The sequence below is a fragment of the Bubalus kerabau genome, chromosome 23 (genome assembly GCF_029407905.1).
Source record: "Bubalus kerabau isolate K-KA32 ecotype Philippines breed swamp buffalo chromosome 23, PCC_UOA_SB_1v2, whole genome shotgun sequence".
Taxonomy (NCBI): domain Eukaryota; kingdom Metazoa; phylum Chordata; class Mammalia; order Artiodactyla; family Bovidae; genus Bubalus; species Bubalus kerabau.
The window spans coordinates 22735769-22754814 of NC_073646.1; the positions used below are offsets into that span (position 1 = coordinate 22735769).

Consider the following 19046-nt stretch of genomic DNA (forward strand, 5'->3'; position numbering starts at 1 on the left):
AACCTCCTGTGCTTGCCTGCCAGGCTGGACTCTGCTTTGACGTCTGCTGGAAAGGACGGTAGAGAAAGAGGTTGCACAACTGAACAGCCAAGAAAGTGCTGTCTCTGTTCCTCGGTACCCCCGACAGCTTTCTCCCCGAGGCACGAATGACTCATGTCTAGTTGCAGGGTGGGGTGGGAGTCGGGGGGAACGGCCTCGGGGTGTAAGTGACAGAATTTAATGAAGCAGAAAGTGGGAGAAGCACGCCACTTAAACCCTCAACGTATTACCCCATTACCCGCCACACGTGTCCCTCACACCCATGGTTTGAGCTGCAGAAAGAAACAGCATAGAGTTCATTCTCAGTGAGCCAGGGGACAGCATCCGCTGATGGGCAGGGTCCCTGAAATGTTCACCAGAGTCTGAGCTGAGCTTGGAGTACTAGGCAGAGACCTAGGGTGGGGCTGTGATAGACTGGAAGCAGGAAAACTCGCCCCACGCCAGCTGTGAGCCCTTTTCTACATGCTCATCGGATGTGTGTGAGAGCACTTAGGACATTCTTCCAGAATGTTCACTGTACCAGCCAGCAGATAGCTGTGACCCTCCTCAGGTGGCTCTCCCACAGTCCCAGTGGCTCTCCTGAGTCCCTCCCTGGACCTCCCCCCAGCCCAGCAACTAAATTCACACCTGGGCATCTAGAGGGACCTCTAAGACCCTGTTCTAATTCTGAGGATGGCATCAGTACTGGTGAGATGGTACTTGTGGCATTTGGAAGTATTTTGCATATAATGTGTGTGTGTGTGTGTGTGTGTGTGTGTGTGTGTGTGTGTGTGTATGTGTGTGTATGGAGAAGGGAATGGCTATTCCCTTCTTGCCTGGAGAATTCCATGGACAGAGGAGCTTGGTGGGCTACAGTCTGTGGGATCACAAAGTCAGACACGACTGAAGTGACTTAGCACGTATGCATAAGTGTGTGTATATGTATGTAGATACGTACATACACACAGTGGTGAAGAGTGGAGGAAGGTGGGGAGGATTCAGTAGGTGCTTCAATGAGCTTGAGATATGAATAGTTTGGTAAAATTATAATAGAAAGTGGGAAGGATGCATGTTTCCTAAAGGCTGGTTAAGACCCATTGCTTTAATCATCCATTCATCCATCCACCCATCCATTTAGGACAAATAGGTCCAGGAGGAAAATTCTCCCTCTTTCAGTGCTTCTGTGCCATTGAGGATGTTTTACAGTACCTAAGGGGGAACATTCCTCTGTTGGGACTTCTCTGAACAGATGTTTTCTTCCCTCATCATCCCCAGATGACAGTAGAAGAAACAGAAAACTTATCTTCAAATGACAGCCTTTTCCTCTGGCTGCCTGGGGAACATGGCGTGAGAATGTGGCTGTCAGGTTTTAAAAAAATCCGTTGGATCCCATGATTCAGTGATGTGGTTAATGTAGATAGGGCTCTTCTATCAAAGCAGGGAGCCCATTGAAGAAATGAGAAAATATGCATTGGTTCTCCAGAGAAGGGAAGTAAGCCCTCCTTCCTTGGGGCTGGGGGGCTTTTGTCCCGAGCCTCTGGAAATTAAACCCATCACTTAGAGAGCAGATTGTGGGGCTTCTGGCCACTGCTGCTTGGGCTGCGCAGAGCTGCCGACGGACAGTTTTGATTGAATGTCGAAATTAAGCTGCCAAGCCGCGACTCTGCAGCTCCAGGGACCCCATGTTAGTATTTATGTCACATCTTTAGAAATAATCACATTGTGAAGCAGCGCCCAAAGCCATGTCAGCAGCTACTGCAGCTCAGGGTTTGAACGTCACCCGCTTGGCGCTTCTGCTGCATCTTCTCGGCATGGGTTGGTGGAGGAGGGGTAGGCACACCGTCTAGGAACCCGATAGGGTTCCTGTCCTGAGGATGCAGGCAAAGAATCCGTAAGCCTCGTCTGTCCTTGTTTTCTCCCAACTGGAGTCCTGACATGGTCTCCAAATGAGAAATAAAGCTAGCTTGTTGGGTGGCTTACTCACAGACCATCTGTCCTGGGCATAAGGGAAGACCCCCCCAAGGGCCGGCCCGAGGGGAACAGATGTTCACGGGGACAGGGTTTATTCTTGTTTTTCTAGAGCGTGGTCTGCAGAGCACCCCCTCTATCTGCATGAATCCCTGCATACTGTCCCTGCATCCCCAGAGGGACCCGGTGGCATTGCCCACACAATCGGGGCACATCAGGCACTTAGAGACTGCACTTGTGAGACCCCAAAGGGTGACTAACCCACATCCTCTCCAGGGAGGGGAATGGTCTCTGGACCTCTAGGTCTTGAGGCTGTGCAGAGTCGTAGCAGGTGCAGAGCAACCTCGGTAACTGCAAGGCCCTGAGTGACTAGGGAAACCTCTGTAGAAAATGTGAGTGAAAGTGAAAGTTGCTCAGTTGTGTCCGGCTGTTTGCGACTATATACTCCATGGAATTCTCCAGGCCAGAATACTGGAGTGAGTAGCCTTTCCCTTCTTCAGGGGATCTTCCCAACCCAGGGATCGAACCCAGATCTCCTGCATTGCGGGCAGATTCTTTACTAACTGAGCTATCAGGGAAGCCCTCTGTAGAAAATAGATGACACTAAAGTGGGTTCAATGGATTATAGAAGGTCGGCTTTTCAAGTTTCTGGTTTCAAGATGAAACCAGTTACAGAGCATGAAAGTTGCATGGTTTATTTAGGCAGTGATGTACAGATTTGGGGGAATCAGTTGATTGGGTCTTGGGCCATCCACATTGTATCCAGTTCCAGTTTGTTGAGAGTAATTGTGTGCAAGACTGGCCTCCCATTAAGCCAAGAATTCTTTCTTCCAGATTTAAAATAGCTTGTTTTTTTAATTGGAGGATAATTGCTTTACAGTGTTGTGTTGGTTTCTGCTGTACAACAGCGTGCATCAGCCATAAGTATACATCTGTCCCCTCCCCCGTGAGCCTCCCTTCCACACACCACCACCACTGTCTCACTCTTCTTGGTCATCATAGAGTAACTTTTTTTAAAATTAAAAAAGTAATTCATGCTCAACAGAGGCCATATATTTAACTTCTCCTTCTTCTGAATCCCCACTGAATGACTAAGAGATTAAAAATGGGAAAAATTTATCAGAACTGCAAACCAGAGAGTGTCGATCGCCTGCCAGAACCACTGAAGAATTTCTGTAAGGTACAGCTGAGACAATACAAGCTAGTTTTGTCTCCCTTTTCCAACATCTAAGCCGCTTAATATTTTTCTTTTATGTAATTGTATTGGTTGGTGCTTCCAGAATGATGTTAAATTATAGCGGTGATGTGGGCATTTTTAATTTGATTGTGGCCTTAAGGGAACTAGAAATGCCTCCATAGAGTTTCACTAGTAAGACAATGAAAACCTTTAATACATTTATTATGCCAAGAAAAGCATGTATCTCTTCCTGTTTTTCTAAGGGTTAAGAAAAAGAATGATTATTGAATTTTGTCGCTTGTCTTTTTGTCATTTTTTGAGATAATTACATGTTTTTCTCCTTTGACCTAGTTTTATAGTGGATAATATTAATAGATTTTCTAAAACTATGAAGGGTTTTGTTTAGAGAGTCTGTAATCAGACTTGAGTTTTTGAAAACTCATTTTGATGTAGGGACATGGAGGAAGGGCAGAATGGAGCAAGACTGTTGGCGAGAAACCAACTAGGAGAGAAAAAAGGAATGTTCACACAACAACCATATGTGTGACTGTGGTTTACCAGTCGCTCGTTACCTGCCAAGGACAAGACCACTTTATAGGCTTCAAGTGTAACTCAGTAATCACATAACCCTATGATACAATGATTATTGTTAAGGTTAGATAACAGTGTGGATAGTAAGAAGGGCTCAGGGGCACTTGCCTGTTGATCTTGTGGTTAAGAATCTGCCTTCCATTGCAGGGAAAGGGGATTTGATCCTGGTTAGGAACTAAGATCCCACCTGCCGTGGGGCAGCTAAGCCTGTGTGCCGCGAAGACAAGCCCACGTGTGCTGCAACTGGAGAAATCCAGTGCACTGCAATGAAGAGCCTGTGCACGGCACCAAAGACTCAGTGAAGTCAAAATCAAAAATAAAATTAAAAATAAGAAGGAAAAGGGCTCAGGTACATGAAATGATAAAGAGGTAGAAGGAATTGTATATAGTCATAGATTGTACCAAGGGAAGGCAACCAGGGCGATTTCCAGATTTCTTACTGCAATTGGGTGAATCGTTAAGCACTCATCAAGAATGGCATTGAGGAGAGGGAGCAGATATGTTCTGATCTGTAATGCTGGTGGGCGGGGTTCATGACAAGGAGTTGATGAGTATTCCTGGACATGATGTATCTGTGGGGCATCCAGTACCAGATATATGATAGATAGTTGCATATCCTGTTCTAAAGCTCAATAAAGCGCTTTCAGTAATAATAAAAATCATGGGAGTAGGGAAAATGTGGAAATTCAAAAGTAAACTTATGTTTAATCTATAGTTCAGAGAGAAAATCTTAAGGAACATTAGAAAATATTTTGAATCCATGAAAGAAAATAAAAATGCAATGCACCAAAATTTGTGGAATCCAGATAAAGAAGTGCTTGAAATGAAATTTATATTGTGGAATTCAACCAAACATCAAAGGAAGAAATAACCCTGATTCTTCTAGAAAACGGAAGAGGAGGGAGCACTTCCTAACTTATTTTATGAGGCTAGCATTGCTCTGATACCAAAGTCAGACAAAAACAGCACAAAGAAACTACACATGATTATCTCTTATGACCACAAATGCAAAAACCTTCAACAGAATCATGCAGGTCAAATCCAGAAATAAGTAAAAAGAATAATACAGCATGAGCAAGTGAATGGATTTCCCTGGTGGCTCAGATGGTAAAGAATCTGCCTGCAATGCAGGAGACCAAGGTTCGATCCCTGGGTTGGGACTATCCCCTGGAGAAGGGAATGGTTACACGCTCCAGTATTTTTGCCTGGAGAATTCCATGAACAGAGAAGCCTGGCAGGCTATAGTCTATGGCATCACAAAGAGTCAGACACGACTGAGCAACTAACACTTTCAAGTGAATTTTATCCTGGAAATGTAAGTCTGGCTCAATAATAATAATAATAATAAAATTACTGTATTCCACTGTATTAATAATCTAAAGAAAGAAAAAGCATATGAATATGTTGTTTGATGCAGAAAAGGCATTTGATAGATTTATTAATAATATTCATTTATGATAAAAGCTCTCATCATACTAGAAATAGAAAGGAACTTTCTTGAGGTGTTAAAGGACATCTAGAGAAAAATCTGCAATATACTTAGTAATGAAAAACAGCATGCTTTCCCGATAAGCTATGAAACAAGACAAGGACATCCACCTTTACCCACTCTATTCAGCATCATACTGGAAGATCTAGTCAGTGCAATAAGATGATAAAAAGAAACAAAAAATTGGAAAAACAGATTGAGAAATGCAAATTGGAAAGGAAAAAAAAAGTCTCTGTACATGGAAAACATGATTGTCTATGTAGAAAATCTAAAAGAATCTGCCAAAAAACCTCCAAGAACTAGTAAAAGATATAAGGTCAACACACAAAAATCAATTGTATTTTCATATATCAATAGAAACTAAAGTTTTTAAAATACCATTTGCAATAACTTCAAAACAAATGTAATATTTTGTTATAAATCTAACAAAATATGTCTAGAATCTGTATGCTGAAAGTTATAAAACACTGCAAGAAATCAAAGAATACTTAAATAAATGAAGAGACATGCCTTGTTTACGGATTGGAAGACCCAGGATATAGTAAAGTCTTCAGTTTTTCAGATTGATCTGTAGACTTAATAAATTTCCAATCAAAATCTTAGCAGGAGTTTTTTTTTTTATTGATATGGACAAAGGGATTCTAAAATTTAATGAAAAGGCCAAAGAACTAGAATGCCAAAACAGTTTTTAAGATGAAGAATAAAGTTGGCAGAATCACAGTACTCAATTTTCAGACCTAAGACAAAGCTTCAGTTATCAGGCAGTGTAATTTTGGCAAAGGGATAAATACATAAATAACTGGATCAGAAGAGAGAGTCCAGATGTATACCCAAACAAATACAGCCCATTGGTTTTTTTTTTTTTTTAAAAAGATATAAAAACAAAGAAATGGAAAGACTACCCAGTCTTTCAACAAATGATGTTGGAATGACTGGCATTCATATGCAAACAAAATGAACCTCAACTTCTGTTCATAACCTTATTGAAGAACTAACACAAAATGGATTATAGATCTAAATGTGAAATGTAAAGGCATAGAACTGGAAAACATAGGAGAAAAAAATTTTATGATCTGGAGTTAAACAAAGAGTTCTCAACATGACACTAAAAACATGACTCATGAAAGAAAAAATGATTAACTGGACCTCATTAAAATAAAAAAACACTTTGCTCTGCAAAAGGCACTGTTACATAATGAAAAGACAAGCTACAAACTGGAAAAAAATATTTGCAGAGCACATATCTGACGAAAGACCTGAATCCAGAGTAAAGAGCTCTCAGAGTCATAAGTGTGCAAGCAACTCCACGAAAAAGCTGGGCCAAAACACCACCAAAGATGGTGTAAGGATGGCAGGTTCACTCACAAGAAGAGGCTCAGTGTCACTGGAAATCAGGGAAATGCAAATTAAAGCTACAATGAGATACCACTATATACCTATTAGAATGGCTAAGATAATAACGACAGAGCTTCCCTGGTGGCTCAGTGGTAAAGAATCTGCCTGCCAGTGCAGGAGACACAGGTTTGATACCTGGTCCAGGAAGATTCCACATGCCACAGAGAAATGAAACCTGTGTGCCACAGCTTTTGAGCCTGTGTTCTAGAACCCAGCAGCTGCAATGACTGAGCCCACACACCACAGCTGCTGAAGCCCGTGTGCCCTACAGCCCGTGCTCTGCAACAAGAGAAGCCACCACAGTGAACAGCCCATGCACCGCAATGATAGAGGAACTCCTGCTCGCCACAACAAGAGCAAGCCCAGGCAGCAGTGAAGATCCAGCACAACCAAAAATAAATAAATAAAATTATTTAAAAAGCAATAATAAACACTGTGAATACAGTGTGCTGGAAAGGATGCAAGGTGAGAGAAACTTTCATTTATTGCTAGCAGGAATGCAAAATGGTACAGTCTCTCTGGAAAACCTTTTGGTATATATTTATACAACATATTTATACATATATATATAACACCTATATGTGTGTGTGTATATATATATATATATACACACACATGAATGTATGTATATACACACTTACCATATGCTTTAATGATTCGACTCCTAGGAATTTACCCTAGAGAAATGAAATTTCATGTTCACATTTGAATATTTGTAGCAGCTCTATTCATAATGACCAAAAACTAGAGACCACTCAAATGCCCTTGAACAGGTGAATGGATAAATGAACTGTGGTTCATCCATACAGTGGAATATTCCTCATCAATGGAAAGAAATGATTAATAACTTCATATGTACAACCTGGCTGCCTCTGAAAGGCACTTGGCTGAGTTAGAGAAGCCAGTCTCAAAAGGTTTCATCCTGTCCGATTCCACATTTACATGGAAGATGTGCCATTCTTCAAAAGATAAAACTATAGTAAATGAGAAATGGAGCATCGATTGCTAGGGGCTGAGGGTAGCGGGTGGGTTGTAACTATGAAGCAGCAGCTTACAGGATTTTTCTGGAGTGATTGAACTGTCCTATGTCCTGGTAGGATGGTGGTTACATGATTCTATACATATGTAAAAATTCACGAAAGTATACACAAAAAGTCAGTATTACTGTATGCTGATTAAATAATTAAATGCCATAGACAGAAAATAAACAGATAAAAGACAGGAAAAGGAGGGCTTCCCAAGTAGCTAAGTGGTGAAGAATCCACCTGCTAATGCAGGAGACACGGGTATCATCCCTGGTGCAGGAGGACCCCACATGCTGCAGAGCAACTAAGCCCGTGCGCCATGACTTCCGAGTCTGCGCTCTAGAGCCCGCGTGCCGCAGCTGCTGAAACGGGCATGCTCTGGAGCCCGTGATCCCCAACAAGAGACGCCACTGCAATGAGAAGCCCATGCCCCACAACTGGAGAATAGCTCCTGCTCCCCACAACTTGAGAAAAGCTCACACAGCAACAAAGACCCAGTACAGGCAAAAATAAATAATTATTAAAAACACACACACACAAAACTTTCACACACACACACACACACACACACACACACACACAAAAGACAAGGAGAGGAAGAGGGTCAGAGGGAGAGAAAGAGAGAGACTGAGAGTGGGGGAGGGCAGAAGGATAAGGCAGTAGGCATGAGATGAAAGAGGAGCTAGCTAAGGGGAAGGTGTAGGCAAGAAGGATATCATATTGTGATAATAAAAAATAATTTTAAAAAATTAAAATGCATAGAAACAGTTAATAGAGGAGTGCTTACTGCAGAAAATATAATCAGTCATATGGAAATAGGCTTAAGGAATACTCCCAGGTGGCAGGGGAAAGGAACAAAAAGATGACTTATAGTTACGGGAAAAAAGAAAGGTGTGGAGGACAAACAGCATGGATCCACAGGTAAATGGAATCAGGTGTTCCTGCAGAAACAACCAGGGCAAATGGAAAAGCACCTATTTTGAGAGCAGAGCTCAAGACAAGCAAGTAGTAAACAGTACAAGAAAGAATTTTTAAAAGAATGAAACATAAAATCCAAGATTAAAAAAATATAGTCATGTGCCTCAAGTAACACAGGGTCAAATACATAAAAGCAAAAACTGCTAGAAATGAAATGAGGAATTTATAGAAATGCCATTGAGGGAGGGTTTTAAAACATAACTGTGTCCATCTTTGACAGATAAAACAGGTAAAAAAATATGAGTATAGATAACTTAAATAATATTCTTAAAGCTAGTGCCAAATACTTCTCTCCTGAAGTCTGAACTCTTCCTTAAGAGACTCGCCTTTTCCCTAGTATGCACAAAATTGATGATATGTTAACTTGCAAAGCAGACCTCTTCACAAAATGCCCCAGAAATGGCTCAGCCTACATCTTCTGATGAAAACGTGATAGAACTAGAAATCCATGCCATAGACATAATACAGAAGATCATTGTGCGAACCAGATGGAACAGGAGTCAGACAGGAGCCTTAAAATGATGAGCTCTTGAGATTGTTTCTGTCGGGAAAGGGAGGGGTTGGCTAGGCATGCCCAATAGGGTGACAGGTGGTGTGGAGGGCCAGGCGGTGGTTGGAGGTCATGGGTGTGTCATGCATCAAGCTCTCCATGTATGATTCTTTTCTCTGGTGCTCTCTCGAAGTCGTGTATCACTGACAGTCAGAGGTGTGCAGACAGGATGTTGTTCAAAAGACCCAATATTAAAGCCCATGGCCAGAAGTGCTTGGAGGAGCTTTCCATATTGGCAGGGTTAGGAAGAAAAGTAACATCACAGCAGCTCACTGATGGCCCAGAAGAAAGGAAAGAGTTCAGGGATCAAAGGGTTTGATATGTATTAAAAAAAAATGGTGTAAAGAGAGCAGAGGACTAAAAAGATAAAAGGTTATTGGGGAGTTCAGAGGAAGAACCATTCATTACAGGTGAGACTCCAGGTGGCTGAACTGGAATGGAGAGGAAGCTATAATGTAAGAAGAAGGGAGGAATTTATCACAGTTGGCGTCAGATAATCATTCTTTGACTGCCTCCTCCAGGTTCATTTATATGAAAATCACTTTGGAGAGATACTCTTTTAGCCTTGAAATTGATCTTAATAGTTATGTAATTTGATCTAAATTCTCTCAAAGGAGACAGGAAATCAACATTTGTTGAGACTCTGCCATGTGCTTTTCACTATACTTCAACACCATTATCCTCTGTAATTAGAGGAACCATGTAATTTATTGTCCGAACTAGACTCTCTTGAGAGTAAAAGAACAACAGATAGAGACTGAGGTTGTTCTGGGTAAACTGGCATGGATGGCAGTCCTATAATTATCAGACATCCTTTTGAGTTGTATGTGACTTTATCAGCATTTCAGAGACAGGGAAACTCAGAGAAGTCTTTTATTTATTTATTATTTTGGCTGCATTGGGTATTTGTTGCTGTGCACAGGCTTCTCACTGTGGTAGCCTCTTTTGTTTCAGAGCACCGACTCTAAGGCAGGCTTCAGTAACTGCACGCAGGCTCAGTAGCAGCGGTACTTTGGCATGGTACGTGTTGCTCCGTGGCATGTGAAATCTTCCCGGACCAGAGATTGAACCTGTGTCCCATGCATTGGAAGATGGATTCTTAACCACTGGACCACCAGGGAAGTCCTCAGAGAAGTCTTTTGACTAAAGGCACCCAGTTAGTGAGAGTCAAAGGCAGAGGCAGGACTCAGACCCAGGTGTGTGTGACTCTGAAGTCTAACTGTTGCTAACTTAGTTCCCGGCTCACGTGCATTAGCTCCCCATCATCGTTTCACTTGCCTTGGCTTGACAGGCTCTCTTCCAGACAGATACTGTGATGGTCCCAGCTGGAAGTCTGTCTCAACACAGATGATTCGATGTGTGTGACTCTGCCGCTGCCAGCAGTGACAGGAAGCCAGCTGTTCCCAGAGCCTTTGGCCATGATGCACTTGAGATGTCTTAGCTCCTGCGTGTGGGCTACCCAGAGACACCAGGCTTGCTTACTTTGTAATCAGAGTCCATCAGATGAGGCCAGGGATGGCCAGTTAAGATGATGGAAGGAGATGCTGATGGATCCAGGGCTCACAAAAGCTATAGCATCCGAGAAGCTTGGGATTAGAAGAAGCAATGAGTGAATGCTGCACCTGCTCGGTCGCTTCAGTCATGTCTGACTCTTTGCAGCCCCGTGACTAGCCCGCCACCCTCCTCTGTCCACAGGATTTTTCCCAGCAAGAATACTGGAGTGGGCTGCCATGCCCTCCTCCAGGGGATCTTGTTGACCCAGTAATTGCACCCAAGTCTCCTGTGTAGCAGGCAGAATCTTTACCACTGAGCCACTCAGGAAGCCCATAATAAGTGAATAGGACTCAACAAAATGCAGATCTAGGAGTAGACAGCTGAAGAAGTTTCGGCTTAAGGAAGTGTGACAGGGCAGTGCGGAGGGACTTGGGATTAACTGAAGGCCCAGTAAACTGTCATCCATCAGGTCACTGAAAGAGAAGGAGGTGGGTGCAGAGCAGGAGAGCCAAAATGGGTGGATGGCTCTGAAAGTTTTCACCTGATCAATCTCTTTGCTTCAGTCCTGCTTTGGTCCTGGCGTGTGTGCCAGGGGTGTCCAGTTGGTCTCAGTAAGGCCATCCTAGGTCTGTTCACCTAGGGCCCAGCCATTCAGACCAGGATCTTTGCAGACTCGGTTGCTCTAAAAAGTCTTTGGGGAACAGAATGGGGGTCTTTGAAGGCCAAAACAATGAGTTCTTGGCGGCTGTAAATGGACCACAACTGAACTGATTTTTTAAATTAAGTTTTAATAACACAGTTAATATAAGAATGCATTCTCTTTGTAATAATTTCAGAAAATGACAATTAAGGCTTAAGTTTCTTTTGCCCACGAACCAGGTTCCTTTACCTCTTCCACAGATGTAGCCCTTTCTTCAAGCCACTTTTGGATTTATCCTTCTAGACTTTTTTCTTTTTTTTTTTTAATTTAATTTTATTTTTAAACTTTACATAATTGTATTAGTTTTGCCAAATTTTTTCTATATATTTGCATTCACATGTGATCTTATAGAAAATTTATTATACTTGTCTCAAAGGTTTGGAGGGCCTTGTTTGTTTAAACACAGTCCCAAAATTATAGAAAAGTTGCAAGAACAGTACAAGGACTTCTGTATACTCTACCTGATTTACCATTTGTTCATGTTTTGTTTCATTTGTTCATCATTCTCTCTATTAAATATTTTAATATGCGTGTATATTTTTTTGTGAGCCATCTGAGAATGAGTTGGAATCGTGGTCCCCATTTTTCCCTAGATAATGTAGTATATATTTTCTAAGAACACGGACATTCTCTTGCACATGTACAGTTATCCAACTCTGGAAACCTAATATTGGCCCAATGCTATCATTTAATTCATAGTCTCAATCCAGATTTCATCAGCGGAACCACTGATGTTGATCTTCAATTGAACCACTGACTTTTTTTTTAAACAAAGAAGTATTACATTGTAATAGCCAATCTTCATTTTGCTGGTTTAACATGTTAGCACATGTAGATAGCCCAGTGTTATAGAGCCATACGTAATATTTCACTGTGTGAACATGCTCTGGATTATTTACCCCTTCCCCTGTTGATGAGCATTCATGTTATTTCCTATTTTTTTTAGTTGAAATATAGTTGTTTTACCATGTTGTGTTAGTTTCTGCTGTACAGCAAAGTGAACCAAATATCCATGTACGTATACATACCCTCTTTTTGGATTTCCTTCCCATTTAGGTCACCACAGAGCATTAAGTAGAGTTCCCTGTGCTCTACAGTAGGTTCTCATTAGTTATCTACTTTATACGTAATAGTGTATATATGTCAATCCCAATCTCGCAATTCATCCCACCCTGCCTTTCCCCCTTTAGTGTCCATACATTTGTTCTCTACGTCTGTGTCTCTATTTCTGCCTTGCAAACAGGTTCATCTGTACCATTATCTTAGATTCCACATAGATAAAATGCATTAATATACAACATTGATTTTTCTCTGACTTGCTTCACTCTGTGTAACAATCTGTAGGTATATCCACATCTCTACAAATGACCCAAGTTTGTTCTTTTTTATGACTGAGTAAATTTTGCTGTATATATGCACCGCATCTTCTTTATCCATTCATTGGTTGATAGACATTTAGGTTTCTTCCATGGCCTGGCTATTTTAAATAGTGCTGCAGCGAACACTGGGGTGCATTTGTTTGGTTTTTTTTAATTTTGTTTTTTTTTCAGGGTATATGCCCAGTAGTGGGATTTCTGGGTCATATGATAATTCTGTTTTTAATTTTTTAAGGAACCTTCAAACTGTTCTCCGTAGTGGCTGTATCAATTTGCATTTCCTGCTTTTTATCTCTGCAAACATCCTCAAACATAACTGAATGCTAGTGGGGATTGCTTTGGATGACTGTTCTAAGGACATTTATAGTGAGGACAAATAAGGACTCATGATGTTGAAGAAAGTACCTTCAAAAGGAGAAGTTCTTAATACAGAGAAGCTTCTGGTTCACATAGTATATTATGATGACTTTAAAGCAACACAGTTATTCAGACTTTCCAATACTTATTAAAAAAAAAAACTAAGAAAGTTCTTGGTGAAGAGCAATCCTTAGGAAGATAGTTAACAGTAGAGCTATCTTTTATGGATTCTGTACTGTATTAGGTAATTGCACCAGAATGCAGAGGCCTTGTTTGCTCTGAAGGCCTTTGATGGAAACAGCCAGATCTTACCCCCCAACCAGCTTCACTCCCAAGGCAAGCAATGTTCTCTTGACTGGGACACTTTTCTCCTGTGCACTTAGCAAGCTTCCACCAGGGGGGACAGTTGCTATTTCTGCTTTGTGTGAAGCATTTTGTACCATCTGGGCTGGCTGAATTTCAACAGAGATAGTAAAGAAACATTTATCAAGAAAAATCAAAGTCAGTCTCGCCAAGTGTGGTCTAGAGAGATTTGCTTTCTCGATACATATACAGCTCTCTTGCTGCTGGGAAACATGACTCTACTTTGAAAAGCTTTAGGAGGGACAGGCCTTTGGATCTTAGCCTGAAGCTACTTTCAGCTGTTCACGATCCAGTGACTTTAGTAGCCAGAGCACTTGGAGATGTGAATACCCACAGTCCCAGAATCAATTCCACTTTGTTCCTTTTCATAGAAATTTTTGGCCCCTTTGGGAGAGGATAGACCCAAAAGGAACAGAAGTAGAAGAAAGGGTCTATCTATAAGAGATGGGGGAAAGATGGAGTCATGCCTCAGTTAGGATTGGAAAGTTAGGGGAAGTAGACGGCCAGGGAGAGGTCATTCTTAAACCATTAGTTATGAGATTGGCTCAAGAATACTTGTCCTACAAAGAGGACTCTGAAGGAGCTGTGAGGTGCATACTTACAATAGAAGAATGTTCTGGTGATTGTCCTGTGCTGTCAGTTTATAAGACAGGGGAGGGTGTGTGGTCTTTGAAGAAAGACAAGCTGTTTTCACTTGCATATGTGTTGCCAATCAACAAGACAGACAAGTTTCTGGCACTTCAGAGCCTCTCAAATCATGTTTTTATGCAGCTCACTAGGGTGATAGATGTGTCATTCCAAGATCCAAGCCTGGAAACTTGCACATGCTGTTTTCCTTGGAAGGCTCAGTGAATGAGAGAAAGGAACAGTTGGAGATTGTATGTAGTCCATGGGGAAAGTGTACGGGCATATTAAGAAATTAAATCATGTAGGAAAGTTTTACCTAATGTGTGCTCTATGGACCAGCAGTATCAGCATCACTTGGGAACTTAGAGAAACAGATGAGCAGCTGTCACTCCAGACTTAATGAATCAGAATCTTATCTGTGGGAGTGGGTCATAGGAATATGCATCTCACTGGTCATCTGGGTGACTCTTGTCCACACTAAGGGCTGAGAAGCATTCCTTTGGAAGGGTTCAAATGGAAAAGTCAGATGCTTTATTCTCAAGAAAAAATTTGGAAATGATTAAGTCTTCATAATAAAAACAAACCAATGTAGTAAAAAGAGGGCACTGAATATTAATTGTAACAACAATGAAATAGCAATAACATGAAAGTGAAAGCAATAATATAGCTAGCATTTATTGACTATTTCTCTAGGTGTTAACAATGTATATTCTTTATCTGATTTCACCCTTTTAACAGCCCAGTGAGGTATGTTCTTTCCATTTTACTGATCAAGAATTTGAGGTTCAAAAATGTGAAATAACTGCTAGGCAAGATGCAGACCCTGGATTCTCATAGCCCTGTATCCACTATTCTATATGACCTGACTACTGTCTCCTTAGAAATCAACTCTATTTTGAATTTGTTGTTGTTGCTCAGTCGCCAAGTCACGTTCAACTCTTCATGATCCCAAAATTGCTTTGAATAACTTGGTTTTATTCTGCTAGGCACTGGGGACAGGGGGTCAACATAAGATATTGAAGATGAGATCAACATTATGTTGGCACCCCTGTCCACAGTACTTAGCAGACTGCCCAACACATTAGGGACCTGCTTATTGAACTTAACCAAATCAAAGAGGTAAAATTCTTACTTTGGGTACAAAAATGAGATACAACTTGCAAGATGACATGGAATAGGAATTCAGCCTGTGGATAAGTGGAAGAAGGGGCCATGTGCTAGAGTAGAGAATGGTGTCAGTGCAGAATAAGTTACAGCGTGCCTCCTGGGGTCCCTTGTCACTCCTCTGACAGTCCACTCAGCCCTTTCTTCATTCCCTTTATTCAGTCTCAGCCCTTCACTAGCTATATGGTCTTAGGCAAGTCAGCCCCCCACCACTCCATCCCAAGCAGTGGTTAGTTGTCAGATAAAATGAAAGGAAAGAGGAGAAAGGGAGTTGAGAGTAATTTTGGGGAGTGAACATAATGCCTCCAAAACTTTAAGCTGGGGGTGAACGGAGTAAAGACGAGGGAATGAGGAGAAAGAGAAAATTTTGTATTGGGTCAATAGGTTGATTGGTGATGAAAGATTTGTAGCAGTGGGGTACTAGAGTTAATGAACTGGAAAATGGGAAGTAGCATAGCTTGTGGGATACACGAAGCTGAGTTTAAGAAAGTAGTGTAACTTGTGGATGATAAACACCAGGAAGGAGGTGACTGTGATGAGGTGGAAGCAGAGGTTGCAGGGAGTGACGGGGATGCTTTATTCTTTACTTTTCTGATAACTTGTTGCACTTATGAAGCACTTAGAACAAATACTGAATGATGGTGGTGGTAAGGGGTATCTTTGTCATATTCCTGACTTTAATGAGATTGCATTTACCATTAACTTTGGTGCTGTTATTTCAGATGTCCTTTGTCCTGTGGAGATTTCCTGTTATTTCTAGCTAATTGCAATGATCCTATAGTTTTCTCCTTTGACCTATAATTGTGATGAATATTTTAATAATAGATTTCTGAGGTTGAGCCATCTTTGCATTCTGGGTAAGAGTCACTGTTTATTAGCCTTTTAGCAGATAGTTTGATTCAGTCTGCTAATATCAATATATTACTTTGGGTTTTCCTATCATAAATGAGATGGTTGGCACTGTATCCTCAAGATCTAGACAGTTTTCATTTTCTTATCTCCTTCCCTTGGCCATCTATGTTACTGGTTTTTGAACTGACTCCTAATTAACTTCTTCCCATTTCTCCAGACTGATGTCTTATGCTGCCTCATCCTTCCTATTCTCAGTTGCATCCCAGACTGTTGACCTTCTTCTTCCTTTCCCTGCTAAACCTCCTTTACCCAGGGTGTTCTTGGGCACAGGTGGAGCCTAGCTGTAATGCTGCTATTTTTCCAGCCCTCTCACCCTGGGCTGTCTAGGCGCTGGTTAATGGGTGCTGCCTGGATAAATAGGTCATTTTGGTTTAGAGGGCAATTCTTTCTCTTTTATTAATAGCTTTTACTTTTTTATTAATTACCTTTTATTGGAGTGTAGTTGCTTTATAATATTGTGTTAGCTTCTACTGCATAGCAAAATGAATCAGCTATACATATACACATATCCCCTCCCTCTTGGATTCCCCTCTTATTTAGGTCACCATGGTGCATTAAGTAGAGTTCCCTGTGCTGTACTGCATGTTCATATCAATTGCCTATTTTTGTTTTTGAATTCAGATAAAATGTACCATTAACCATTTTTAAGTGTATAGTTTAGTGGCATTTACTGAATTAACAGTTTTCGGCAACCATCGTTTCTATCTAGTTCCAAGGAATTTTGTCACCTCTAAAGGAAACCCCATAACCATTAGGTAGTAACTCCCATTCCACCTACCACCAACTCCTGGCAGCTGCTAGTCTCCTGTCTCTTTGGATTTACCTGTTCTGGATGTTTCATGTAAATGGAATCATAGAATATGTCAATTTTTATGTCAGAGTATACACATGTTCATAGCAGCACCTTTTACAATAGTCAAAAGTTGATCAGCTGATGAATGGATAAACAAAATTTGATATAGTCATGCAAGCAGATATTCAGTTCAGTTCAGTTGCTCAGTTGTGTCCAATTCTCTGCGACCCCATGAACCGCAGCATGCCAGGCTTCCCTGTCCATCACCAACTCCCGGAGTTCACTCAAACTCATGTCCATGGTGTCAGTGATGCCATCCAACCATCTTATCCTCTGTCGTCCCCTTCTCCTCCTGCCCTCAATCTCTCTCAGCATCAGGATCTTTTCAAATGAGTCAGCTCTTCGCATCAGGTGGCCAAAGTACTGGAATTTCAGCTTCAACATCAGTCCTTCCAATGACCACCCAGGACTGATCTCCTTTAGGATGGATTGGTTGGATCTTCTCGCAGCCTAAGGGACTCTCAAGAGTCTTCTATTCAACCATAAATGAAGTACAATATGTATGATCCTAGAAAGAATTAAGCTAATTGGAAGAAACTAATTTTTCTTGGAGGCCTTTTGGAAAATAAACTTAGAAAATTTATGGTTTATCTAGGGGAAGGGCAGTTTGAAAGTCAGAAATCAATTTTAAACCAACATAGAGTCTACATCTTTTCAGTTTATCTCACTTCGTATGCCTCTTAGCTGTTGGTGTTAATAAATGAAGATTCCCATTAAATAAATGTGATGCCAGGAAACCTTTTCACAGGTTCTACAACCATCACTGGTTGGCACTTTAACTTTTGGGGGTTCAGTTCCGTTGCTCAGTCGTGTCCGACTCTGCAATCCCATGAACCACAGCACGCCAGGCTTCCCTGTCCATCACCAACTGCTGGAGTCTATCCAAACCCATGTCCATTGAGTCAGTGATGCCATCCAACCATCTCATCCTCTGTCGTCCCCTTCTCCTCCTGCCCTCAATCTTTCCCAGCATCAGGGTCTTTTCAAATGAGTTAGCTCTTTGCATCAGGTGGCCAAAGTATTGGAGTTTCAGCTTCAACATCAGTCCTTCTAATGAACACCTAGGACTGATCTCCTTTAGGATGAACTGGTTGGATCTCCTTGCGGTCTAAGGGACTCTCAAGAGTCTTCTCCAACACCACAGTTCAAAAGCATCAATTCTTCGGCACTCAGCTTTCTTTATAGTTATTAATGCTAAAACTGGTTTGTTTATTTTCTTTCTGTTTTTAGTAAGAGATGCTAAAAACCTTGTACCTATGGATCCTAATGGCTTGTCAGATCCTTATGTGAAACTGAAACTGATTCCTGATCCCAAGAGTGAGAGCAAGCAGAAGACCAAGACCATTAAGTGCTCCCTCAACCCTGAGTGGAACGAGACATTTAGATTGTAAGTTAAAATTACTGCATCCCAGTCTGGGTGGCAAGGTTGGGTTGTGGGCCACCTGAGATTGGGAAGGTCCTTTACCAGCCTGTCTTTCCTTCCCTCCGTCCCTGCCTCCTTCTCTCCCTCCCTTTCTCCCTTCCTCTCTTCCTTTCTTCCTTCTTTCCTTCCTCTCCACCTGCAGTTTTGCATTGCAAGCCAAGTAAAAATTGGAACGTTTTTCATATACAGTATTGAGAATGTCTCTGATGTGGGGGAGTGGAAAATACTGTGATGTGTTGCTAGGTGAAGCCAAATTGTGGGAGTTGCTCTGGGTCTCAGCAAACATAGAATGCAACCCATAGGATGTGAGGATGACCTGCTTAGGGCTGTGTGTGTGGCTGATGCTGGGCCAGTTACCAGCCACCTGCTGGGAGCTCTTTGCTAGCTGCCATGCAGGGTCTTCCCTCGCTAGTGCTCCAAGAACATGGCATCACTTTTTGATGCATCTGAACTAACTATTATGAGATACATCAGCCGACAGTTACTGAGTATGTGCTGTTTATAACAAGCACTGTATTAAGGGATCTGGCTTCACTAGTCATTTCATCCCCATTTTACCAACGGGGCTTAAAGAGGTTAAAGAACA

At 41.6% G+C, this 19046-nt stretch overlaps 1 protein-coding gene across 2 annotated transcripts in view; it reads left to right on the forward strand.

Annotated features, from left to right (window-relative positions):
• The window catches only part of PRKCB (protein kinase C beta), a 380788-nt gene that overhangs the window by 242449 nt on the left and 119293 nt on the right, over positions 1-19046 (forward strand). For both annotated transcript variants that reach the window (XM_055561653.1, XM_055561652.1), the window contains exon 6: positions 18268-18424. In XM_055561653.1, coding sequence (XP_055417628.1) covers positions 18268-18424 — 157 coding nt within the window. The remainder of the gene's footprint in view (positions 1-18267; positions 18425-19046) is intronic.